The sequence below is a fragment of the Dromiciops gliroides genome, chromosome 4 (assembly GCF_019393635.1).
Source record: "Dromiciops gliroides isolate mDroGli1 chromosome 4, mDroGli1.pri, whole genome shotgun sequence".
NCBI lineage: Eukaryota > Metazoa > Chordata > Mammalia > Microbiotheria > Microbiotheriidae > Dromiciops > Dromiciops gliroides.
This window is the reverse complement of record NC_057864.1, coordinates 482,482,220-482,494,108: the sequence shown is the minus strand read 5'-3', so window position 1 is coordinate 482,494,108 and position 11,889 is coordinate 482,482,220. Positions and strand designations below refer to the sequence as shown.

Sequence of the window (11,889 nt, the reverse complement as noted above, 5' to 3'; positions counted from 1 at the left end):
TTGGATGCTGTCGTGTCGCTCCTGACCATTGTCATGTTTCTCATGGTTGCTGCTGTGTCTTCCCTGGGTGATGCCAGGGCTGCCGCTATGTCTGTCAGCGGAACTGCTGTGTCTCCCCTGGGCACCACCATGTCTGTCATGGGGGCCGCCATCTCTCTCCTGGGCACCACCTTGTCTTTCTTGGGGGATGCTGTGTTTCTTCTGGTCCAGGGGCTCAATCAGATAGATGGTGGAGCCAGTCTTGAAAAAGCCCTGGATCCCTCGACAGGTGCTGATGCTGGCAACAGAATTCTGGTGACCCTCCACGTGGCCCTGATAGAAGCAGTGCCGCCCTCCCTGTGGCTTCTCCGTCACTTCTGTGCCGTTGGCCGAGGTGTAGGTTTCCGTATAGTCTGATCCAACCAGGTGCCTATTTCTGCGGAGGTGGAGGGTGAAATTGTTCCCTCTCATGCCTAGGAGGTAGCGGATGGTCTCAGGATACAAAGTCGGGCTTGGAGAGAGTTCATTCAGAGCCCCTGGGATGGGTAACTGGAGAGGCTGCACCACTTCATACTGTTCAACATGGGGAAGGTGGCCTGCTGGCAGTGGAGGGAGTGCAGAGAAACCCTGGCACTCCCTAAGAGTACTTCCCAGGCAGAGGAGGAAAGATGCCCAGAAGCAGGGGCCAGTGGGGTGCATCCTGGAGATCGGACAGCGTCTGTCACCTCCACAGAGATGAGGTCCTTCGGTCAGTGTTGCTCCACCACCTGCTGGGGTGGGGATGTGGCTAGGCGGGGCATGCTGTGCCCAGCTCCTGCCCCTCAGCCTAGGCCTCCAGACCCTCTTCCCCTCCCCCTCCTGCGGTGACCTCACAAAGGGCTTTCTGCCCAGGAGCCCTGTGAGGTGGGCAGCGCCATCAGGGCAGCATCCTCTGCTGCCTTCTGCTTGGCCCCAGGTGCTGGCAGCCTTTATGGGTGATGACACATTCTCTGGTGCACATAGTAGGGCCTCAGGAAATATCTGTGGGATCGATTGGATGCAAATCCTCAGTTCTGCTGAGCTCTATGACGCCCCCTTCAGGAATTCTGCTGCTGTTTGCCTGCCGGTGTCTTTGGCTTTCTTTGGGCAGGTAAACTCCTTCAGTGATGAGCGCAGGCTTGACCTGCTCCCAGGGAGCAAGGCACTGGTGACTTTGCTCTTTGGTTTTCTCGTGTTTTCTCCTGGTCTCTGAGGCCTCTGGGATCATGGGGACAGAGTAGTCCAGATTTAGAGCTGAAGAGATTGTAGAGGCTTCCCAATACACAGCCCCTGGGGAGGCTAGAGAGTGACTCTAGCGACCAGGGCGGGGCAGCCAGAGGGGCAGTGTGGCCCAGTGGAAAGAACCCTGCTTTTGAGGGTGGAAGACGAGTTCAAATCCTGGCTGTAGCTGCATTACCATAGTCAAGTCACTTCTTGGCTCTGACATTTTGCTTGTTCTTTAAAGGGAGGGAGAAATCCTTTTGGGTCAGATATGTTGTTTTATAGGTGGTATAGGTGGTTCTGAGGCAAGCTTTCCATAGACCTTAAAATCATATGAAAATTTGTTTATCATTAAATTCACATGCAGCGCCCCCACCCCCGACCCCCACAAAGGTACCAGCTTAAAGCAACAGTAATGCCTTCTTTTAATCCCTGGATTATGACAGTAGCCTCCTAAGTGATCTGTCCTGCCCAGAGCTGCCGGACTGAGCCTCCTATAGTGGGGTCTGTTATTGCACTGCTCAAAAGCTCCAGTAGGGTACAACCCAAATTCCTCATCCTGGTATGTTCTAAGGCCCTTCACAACTCCAGCTAACTTTCCCATCCCTTTTCCCAGGCCTTCCACCTGTTGATTATCGATGATTTATCTTGTCTTTGGTTTTTTATCACAGTGTGCAGTGTCCCCCATTAGGCGCAGACAGTCTCTCATCTTGCTTTGGATCCCTAACTCTTAGCACTGGGCCTGACAACACAGTAGGTGCTTAATAAATGTTTGTTGATTGTTAAGTTCTCTCTTGACACACCCCAGGCCTAGGATGTTCTCCCCTCCCTACCTCTACCTCTTGGGATCCCGAGTTCTCTCCAAGATTCAGTGTAAACGCCATTTAATCATCTGATGTTGTGTTCACTTGTTTCAGTTGTGGCAGACCCTTTGTGACCCCATTTGGGGTTTTCTTGGGCAAGATACTGTAGTGGTTTTTCCAGTTCCTTTTCCAGCTCATCTTACAGATGAGGAAACTGAGGCAAACAGGGTTAAGTGACTTGCCCAGGTCACACAGTTAGTATGTGTCGGAGGCTGAATTTGAACTCAGGAAGGTAAGTCTTCCTGACTCCAGGCCTGACATTCTATCTACAGTGTCATTTGATTAATGCTTCCACCACCTAATTTGTAATTATTTTCTATATATTTCATATTTACTTCTCTATCCATTCACCATCCCCTCCCACTCTCCTTAAAATGGAAGCTCTGGGAGGGCAGGGAATGTTTTAATTTCTGTCTTTCTGTCTTTCATGCCTAGCACAGGACCTGATGTATAGCAGGAACTAAATTAATGTTTGTTGAATTGAATTCAATTTAACTTATTCTGGTAGTAATAAGGAATCACCAAGTATCCTTGAACAGAAGAGTAAGGTGGTACAATTTGGGTCTGGGGAATATCAATTTGGCAGCTGTGGGTAGAGAGCTAGGAGGAGGCTGAGGCCAGGGACCTGAACCAGAAAAATGACTCTAAAACATTGAGGAAGAACAGATTCCCAACATGGTTGTTGTGGAGGTTCAGCCAACCGACAGAGCTTGGCAATGGTGGTGACAGAGAAAAGAGACAACGTAGGTGGCTGACAAACCATCAGTTTAGAGCTAGAAGGGACTATGGTCCAGCCACAGGTGATGGTCTCCAGGGGAAAAGTAGGAATGACTGGAGAGACGGGTTGGGAGAAAAAGACAATGCTTTTGGTTTGGGGACCTATTGAGCCTGAGCTACCAATGGGGTGCCCTGGCAGAGGAGATGTGCCACTGAGTATTGGTCAGGGCCCCGGGCTGCCTGGTCTTTGGCATGACCAGTGTTTCCCCTTGCATGGGTCTTTTCCAGAGCTGGAATCATTGGGCTCCCCTTCTGAGTCTTCTCCCTCTCTTGGGGTGGGCCAGAGAACCCTAAAGGCCAGTAGAGAGGCATACAAAGAAACATAGCTGCCTCTACAAGATACTCCTAGAACCAGAAACGGGCATTGTTTGATCAGTTCTCAGGTTTAGGGTTGTTTGTTTTTTTTGGTTTTGTTTGTTTTGTGGGGCAGTGAGGGTTAAGTGACTTGCCCAGGGTCACACAGCTAGTAAGTGTCAAGTGTCTAAGACCAGATTTGAACTCAGGTCCTTCTGAATCCAGGGCCGGTGCTCTACCCACTGTGCCACCTAGCTGCCCCCAGGGAGTTTGTTTTTTAAAGGGGGGGGGCGGGTTATGCTTGGCCTCTTTCTTTTCCTCTGTAAAAAGAGAACTCCGGCCCCTGAGGTCCCTTCCTGCTCTAGAACATGGCTCCTCTGATCCTGTGCTGCCCATGTGGCCATGGGAGGCTTTTTTCCCTTCCTTTATGCACTTGGCATGCTGTGCTTAGCATTGTGATTATTTGTGACTATTGTTGCAGCCCTACTAGACGGTCAAATCATAAGGCCAGAAGCTGTCACATTGTCTGGCCATGGCCCTAAGGTTTGATGGATTGAATGAGAACAAACCCAATAGGGAATTTCACCCTAGATACTCTGTTGCAAATAGCTTAGGAACTGCTTGGATGACCCTCCCTGGAAGAGCACACACATCACCCTGGCAGGAGGTCACACCAATGGTGGGCTCCAGGGTTCTGGTGTCAGACTTCGTCCCATCATCAAGATCATCAGTTGACAGGTATCATAGTTGAAAGGGTCAGTGGAGACATAGGTTCAAATCCTGCCTTTAATGTTTCCTAGCTGTTTGGGCAAGTCACTTAGCCTCAGTCTCCTCTGTTACAAAATGAGGATTAAAAAAGCCTGTCGTATTTGAGAGCTCATGAGGCTGGAGTGACTTAATCTGTGGAAAGAGCTTCACAAACTGCTAGGAATATGAGTTGTTGTCATGGAGATGTCATGGGTTTTGCTCATCCAAGTTTGGAGATCATTTCTCACATAATGGGACTGAGGGCCAAAAAGATTCCAGCAGGTGGAAATGATGAATGTAAACAGGCATAAATGTAAAGTTTTGTGCTTAGGGTCAAAGAAATCAATGGTGAAAATAGAGAATGAAAGTTATAAAGCTAAACAGCAGTTCAGGTTATCATGAGGTCAGAGGCAGCTTTGGCTAGAGTACACTCCGTGGACACTTCCAGGGAAACTGAGCTCAGACTCAACACCTGGTGGGGTGATCTCCAGCCAGAGCAAACCAGGGAGGCTTACCACATTACAGTGTGAAAAAAACTCGGGGGGTTCAGTGGATGGTAACAAGGAGTAAACAGTGTGGTTTAGTCATCCCCAAAGCTCGTACTAAGACAATGCTCATGGGTCACTACTGAAACTTACAGACAAGCCTGTTGGTGCTGAAAGAAGTCCTGTCATTTGTCCTGTTTCAGGGGAGGTTCCATGGCTTAATTAGAAGCACCCAAGGGGGTGGAAGTCAGGAATGACTTGGGAAGGGTTCTGCAGCAGCCCCTCACACTAGGGCCAGTGCTGACTCCTCCAGACTGGTGCAGCCTCTTGATCTATGCATGCTTAGGTTGGGGACCAACCAAATAAGGGTGGCCTGAACCTCCTTACAGTGGGTCAAGCCCTGGTGCTTCCTAAGCCAGACTGGGAAGATATATAACTAAGGGTGTCTCCAGGGAGCTTCGGATATGTGGCCTTGGCAGGAAGTGGAAGTCCAGGGTGCTTGGTCTAGGATGCTTGGGTCAATGCTTCAGGGCACCTGGAGCAGCTTGAGGATCAGGACTGTCCAGGTGTAGGGGTGACTCCGAGGTCTGGCTTAGGCAGGCCTGATTGGCTTCCCACCTCAGAGATCACAGGCAAAGAGGAGTGTTGCAAAGTATAAAGGATTCCAGAGAAGACTTGGGCACCGGGCAGAAAGAGGGCAGGGCTAGAGAATGATGGGCAGGAAAGCCTGGGCCCCAACAACCAGGGTTGTCTGGAGCCCCGTCACAGGCCCAGAGCAGAAGGCGCCTGATGGACCCTGGGCCAGTCACTGCACATCTAAAGGTTCCACACTGGCCAATGGATTGGAAACCATGGCTTCTGCTCACTGAGGGAATGGAGGCTAATTGAGCTAAAGGAGAGTTAACTCAGGGCCACAAAGAAGGGAAGGCTTAGGGGTGGCCTATGAGCCTGATTTGCATATATTTGGGGGGGCAATGAGGGTTAAGTGACTTGCCCAAGGTCACACAGCTTGTATCAAGTGTCTGAGGCTGGATTTTAACTCAGGTCCTCCTGAATCCAAGGCCAGTGCTTTATTCACTGAGCCACCTAGCTGCCCCTGCTTTGCATATTTGAAAGCCTTCATGTCCACAGGCTTAGGGTTATTCTCTGTGGCTCCAAAGGGCAGAATTTGGAATGGTAAATGGAAATTATAGGGAAACAAGTTTCTTCTCAGTATAGGGAAGACTTTATAAAAATTAGAATTGGAAAATGGAATAGACTGCTTTGTTAGGTAGTAAGTTCCCCATCACTAGAGATGTTCAAGCAGAAGCCATTTTGTTGGGGATACATTTTGTTGGGATGTGTGCTTCATGTAGAGGCTCTACTATTTCATCTACTCTCTGAGTAGATGACTTAAAAGAAAAGAATTTATGCCAACGATTGAATAACCATCTAATTTAATGTGCTACCTAACCCCCCCCCCCCCCCGAGGTATTTAACCCTTAGAAGCACCCTTCTCAACTCAAAGGAATGAATAATGGTAGAATTTCAGGCAGTGCTGACCAAGGGAATTAGTTGGAGATCAGGGGCCATATTGGAAATTCTCAGTTGCCATCATATAGGCAAGTGTGGCTTCCCCCAATTTTGGTAAGGACCTCAGACCATCCCAAGAGAATCTCTAATGCCACATCTTCATTAATCAGAGGGCTGCTTCACCGGGTGTCCCATTTTCCAGGCCCCTTATCCATGAGCACTTTCATCAAGGATCTTGGAGCACTGGGAGAAGATAGAGCCATGGGATAAGTGAGATTACTTTTGCTTCTTGCTGACAACCCTGAGGAAGCATTTGATGGAAGAAAAATGGAAGTACTTGGCAATAGCAAGGTTGGGGATTAACAGTGAATTTCAGTTGTCAAGACCACTGGTGGGAGAAGGGCCTCTATGATGAAATTGCACTAGGACCTAGACTCTCATCCAGCTGTTTAATAAACAAATATCCAGCCCTCCTGTGATGTGGGCATGGCTTGAGGGTTGTTTCTGCCTATGGAGGAAAAAAGACAAAGGAGGGACCAGAGAAATGGGAACCCTACTCTCTCTGATTCTAGCTTGCTCTCCATTACCTTTCTTTCTTTCTTTCTTTCTTTCTTTCTTTCTTTCTTTCTTTCTTTCTTTCTGTCTTTCTTTCTTGCTTTCTGTCTTTCTTTCTTTCTTTCTTTCATGAGGCAATTGGGGTTAAGTGACTTGCCTGGGGTCACACAGTTAGTGTTAAGTGTCTGAGGTCAGATTTGAACTCAGGTCCTCCTGACTCCAGGGCCGGTGCTCTATCCACTGCGCCACCTAGCTGCCCCTCCATTACCTTTCATACGTTCTCTACTTCAACCAAATTTATATAATTAGGAACCAACATAAAAGAATATGCATGCCTTGAACATTCCAAGAAAGCCTAATTGTGGTAAAGGTTAGTCTAATGCCTGGTTTAATTTTCTGGCCCCAAGAGTCTGAAGATCAGTGGGTGATTTTGACGTGTAGAATATCATTTAAGAAATCCTGCTGACATGTTCCCACACAGTCTGAACACCCAGAATTTCAATTTTGAATTGATTAAGAAGTGTGAGCCTCGGGGCAGCTAGGTGGTACAGTGGATAGAGCACCGGAACTGGAGTCAGGAGTACCTGAGTTCAAATTCGGCCTCAGACACTTAACACTTTGTGTGACCCTGGGCAAGTCACTTAACCCCAATTGCCTCGCTAAAAAAAAAAAAAAAAGAAGTGTGAGCCTCTATTAGCTGCCAGATTTCCATCTATTTATTTAGTGATAACTGACATTGATCAAATACTTTAAGGTTTACTAAGCAATTTACTTACATTATCTCATTTGAGCCTCACAGTCACACTAGAAGGTTTTAATAATGCAGGTGGGGAAACTGAGGTTCAGTGAACAGAATTAACCAGTCACTCAACTAATAGGCATGGGGGGGGGAGTGGCATTCAAGTCTCCCCTGGCTCCAGGGACCAGCTCACTTTCTTCTCTGATAATGATAATGATGGAGACTTAGGCATCTCTAAGAGAACTCAAGATGTTTGGCAAGGCCACCTGCCAGAGGATCCTCTGGATCAGAAGACCTAGGTTCGAATTTTACCACTGACATTTGCTGTGTGACTGACTCTAAGTAGGCCACAGCTTCCATCTCTTCTTTTGTTTTTTTGTTTTTGTTTTTGTTTGTTTGTTTGTTTTGTTTTTGGTGGGGCAATGAGGGTTAAGTGACTTACCCAGGGTCACACAGCTAGTAAGTGTCAAGTGTCTGAGGCCGGATTTGAACTCAGGTCCTCCTGAATCCAGGGTTGGTGCTTTATCCACTGTGCCACCTAGCTGCCCCATCCCATCTCTTCTTTTGAAAAATGAAGCATACCCACTCCCCTGGTATGGTTGTTGCTGAGGTAAAATGAGGCCAAGTATAAGAAACACTTTGTAAACCCTAACATCCTCAGTAGAAGTTGTCATTGTCATTGCTGATCGAGTGTCTCTTTTTTTTTTAATTTTACGCAGGGCAATGGGGGTTAAGTGACTTGCCCAGGGTGACACAGCTAGTAAGTGTCAAGTGTCTGAAGTCATATTTGAACCCAGGTCCTCCTGAATCCAGGGACGGTACTTTATTCACTGCGCCACCTAGCTGCCCAAGTGTCTCTTTTAAAAGTTTAAAAATCTGATTTGCCCAATTCCTCATTGGACAAGCTTGCTTCAAAATTTTTTTCACAGTTATTATTGCTAATGGTGTTTCCCTCCATCCTATTCCCTTCCTACCACATTGATTCTATTCTCTATTTCCTTTCACCCTGTCTCTCCTCAAAAGTGTTTTGCTTCTGTCAGCCCCCTCCCCCAATCTGCCCTCCCTTCTATCACACCCCCTCCGCCCATCTGATTCCTCATTGGTAGCAATCCGGATCTGATTGGAGGGTGCCTCATGTGGCCTAACATGTGGGCCTGGCCCTGCTTTACTCCCCAGCTCCCTCCCCTTCTCTCTCCTCCTCTCCCCTCCATTATAGATCCCTTATCCAAGGAATCCTGCTTCGAGCCTACACTCTCCAAACCAAAATGCCCCTCCCTGGCCTCCATACTGTGTGTGAGCAGCCATCCCCTAATGAAATGTAAATGCCTGGAAAGCAGGGACTTTGTCTCCACTTGTCTGTGTCTGCAGAGAGCCTGACGCATGATAGGTGTCTTTTCCTTCATGTTCCTCATTCATGACAAGAATCCTAGGCAGGCGGTGTGCTCTCTATCTTCTCAGGCATCTAGGATCGTGAATATGCCCACGAACCTCACCACGCAAGCAGAGATGCTCAGAGTCATGGGAGGAGGAGGTTCCCTTGCACCCATTTTTAATTTTGTTTCAACCTTTTCTGGTAGTAAGAACTGGCTCCTTCCAGAGAGGGTGTCCCTAGCCATTGGGGCACTTTGTTCATACCTTTTTCCTCTTGGTGATTTCAGGGAGAAGATTCCTCCTGGGGACTTTCGTGTGTAACTGCAAAACCCCCGCTCTGTTTGCCTGACCTGGTGGGGAAGCACATGGAAGATGGCGGCACAGGCTATGCGCTCTCCCTGGTGCTAGAAGCAATGGGATCAGGTGCTTTTTAGTATTTCTGTTACACCCTTTTTGAAAAAAGTTTTTCCTTTAAATCTACATTTTATTTGGACTTCCATTGGCAAGTACTGGTGCTCAGATAATAATTGCAATGGTGGTCACAATAATTACAATAAGCACTTATATAGTGGTTTGAGGTCTGCAAAATGCTTTACAAATCTTCCATTTAATCCTCAGAACAACCCCGAGAGAGGTAGGTGCTGTTATTATCCCCAGATGAAGAAACCAAGGCAGATGGAGGTCATGTGACTTTCCCAGGGTCTTAAAACCAGTTGGTGACTGAGGTTGGATTTAAACTCAGGTCTTCCTGACTCCCGGCCCATCTCCGTATCCACATAGGAGCAAGACTCTAAGAAAAGCTAGTGTCTCTACTTGTAACCAACCAACGGACAAAAAAGCTAAGAAGTTGTGGATGGTGGGGACTTCTGTTGTTTACTGAACATTAACCCTTCCCCTTTCTCTCCCATCCCCCCAAATCCTCACTTGGTCCTGCCATCCCACTGCTCTCTTCACTTTGGTGGCCAGACTCCTAGGGAAGGTCATCCTAGCTGGAAGGGAATGGAGCCTGCTTCATTGAGGGCTTCTGGGGAAGGGACTTTTCCACCTCCTCTCCCCACCTCAGGGTTCCTCGGTCTAGGGACCACTTTGGCTCCTGCAGGCCAGGGCCATCTTTGGACTCTTTTCCAAGGGGGCCCGATTCCACTGAATCTTCTACCTTGGCCAAGTAACCAATGGGAGGCTTTTGCTTTAAGGACTCCTTGCTAATACTCTCCCATCTGTCATCTAGTCCATGAGGCTTCTAGGAAGCAGATGACAGATTCCCAGGATGCATAGTTAGCGATTGAAGGTTAATAGTAGATAGGGGGCAGGGCAGGAAGACCTGAGTTCTGATCCCACCTCAGACTCTCACTGCCTGTGCAACCCTGTCAAAGTCCCCTGACTGCTCTCAGCCTCAGTTTCCTCATCTTTAAAATGGGGATGACAGCAGCACACACCTCTCAGCATTGTTGTGAGGACTGAAGGAGGAGACAGTATTTGCCAACCTTATAGGGTGCTGTCAGTGCTAGTGATTATCATCAAACGTAAATTGGGACGGAGCCTTGTGAATGAGCAGGTGCCTCATTGTCTTGGGTGGCAGAGAGCCAAGACAAAGCACCAGTTACACTCCCATGTGGCCCATCTCTGTGTGTTCTCCTCACACGTGTGTACTTTGGCTTCGTTCCTCAAGGACGGAGATTGTGTCTTGAAGTCAAATAATTGAGCATTTATTAAGCACCCCTTCCCTACGAGGCTCTATACTAGATGAAGTGCTGGAGAGACTAAGAAAAAAAGAGAAAAGCTTTCCTGTCCTCAGGGAGCTTACAGTCTCTTGGGGAATACTGTCATTCGAAAGAGGAGCAAGCACTTATCGATACTAGTGGGATCAGGGAGGGCTTCCTGGAGGAGATGGCCCCTGTGTTGAACCTTGAAGGAAGCTAAAGTTCCAAAGAGGCAGAGGCAAGATAGGAGTATGTTCCAAGCAAGGGGGCAGTCGGGCCAAAGGCCTGGGGGCAGGAAGTGGGATTGGAAAGTGAGGGAGGAGTAGCCAAGAGGCCGGTTTGGCTACAACAGAGAGTGCATGAAGGAGAGTAATAGAGATCTAGAATGCAGGGTCCATGAGAACACAGATGGTGTCACTGTTTGTATTTGTGTCTCCCATGCCTGGCACATAGTAGGTGCCTCATGAATACCCATTGATCGATCCATTAAAATATAACAGAGCCATATTGTAAACAGCTTGAAATGTTAGGCTAAGTAGTCTGCATTTTATCTGGAGCTGTTTGAAGGGATCATGTGGGGAGCCCCTTGAAGTTCCTGCCTTTCCTCCACCGTCTGCATTTTATCAAGGATGGATTAGGGAGCCCCAGAAGGAGCACAGAACCTGGCGCATAGTAGGCACTTTGTACGTGGCTGTTGATTTCATTGCTAAATTGCTTTCATATCCCCAGGCCCCTAGGAGCAGGGATACCAGAATGGGCGGCCCAGGCTTTCTAATTCCCCAGTGCCTTTCCAACCCTCCTTCCTGTCCACTGCACATTTTTTGTTGTTGAAGTTTTTACATCTTCATGAATAAACATCCTCCATAGTGCCTTTTATTCCTTCTTTTTGCCAACACCGACATTTGCCTTTGCAGTGCCCCTGACTTTCTTCATTCTCTTCTTGCCTTCCTTTCGCTGTTTTCTTGACGTCTTTTTCTTCTCATACAGGCCATGCCTTGCAAATCTGTGCTTTGGTTCATTTTTCTTTGCATAGTCAAGGGAATCATAAATCAGCCAAAGCCTGTTGTTTTGCCACCACCAAAATGGGTTCTGAATCCAAAGACAAAAATGACATCTGGAGTTGTCTTGTGCATCTTGGCCAGTTTTTCTCATATTTCAGTCTTGGGCCCTGTGGCCTTTCTAGGATGAAGGACTTCTATAACCATCTGTTTATGCTGAAGAAGTCTGTTTGTCATGAACTTCCTGGTTCTGATGGTTATGGTGTCATTCGTGGTGGCAGCTGGCTCTTTGAGCAGCAGGAGAAGGAAACTGTCCACTGCACTTTTGCCAAATGGGCCGCTGCTTCCTTCCATGTCTCAGCACCTTTGCTCACACTGCTCCCTCCACCCAAGCGCCTTGCCCTGTTGGGCCCAGTCAGTCCTTGGGGCACCTCCTCCAAGAAGTCTTCCCTGAGCACTGTAGGTATAGGAAGCACCTTTCTCCTGGGGCCTCCTGGGCATGTCCTGCCTTCAGTACTTCCCTCAAGCATCTGTGATATCATGGACGTGCGGCTTTCCTCCAGCCATGGTGGTCTTTCTTGTTTCTCACCTCACAGCCAACACCATGGTGAGGAGACCCCTTGATCTCAG

At 48.1% G+C, this 11,889-nt stretch overlaps 2 protein-coding genes across 5 annotated transcripts in view; one reads left to right on the top strand and one right to left on the bottom strand.

Moving 5' to 3' along the window:
- Window positions 1-678, bottom strand: part of LOC122755316 (disintegrin and metalloproteinase domain-containing protein 8-like) — an 83,136-nt gene extending 82,458 nt beyond the window's left edge. Inside the window, exon 1 of the mRNA XM_044003626.1 lies at window positions 195-678. Within this exon, the coding sequence (XP_043859561.1) occupies window positions 195-678 (484 nt within the window). The remainder of the gene's footprint in view (window positions 1-194) is intronic.
- Window positions 1-11,889, top strand: part of MAP3K13 (mitogen-activated protein kinase kinase kinase 13) — a 194,106-nt gene that overhangs the window by 82,278 nt on the left and 99,939 nt on the right. For 3 of the 4 annotated variants that reach the window (XM_044001650.1, XM_044001647.1, XM_044001646.1), the window contains one exon: window positions 8,849-8,984. The exons of the other annotated variant lie outside the window; for it this stretch is intronic. The gene's annotated coding sequence lies outside the window, so the exon portion shown is untranslated. The remainder of the gene's footprint in view (window positions 1-8,848; window positions 8,985-11,889) is intronic. 4 annotated transcript variants of the gene reach the window in all.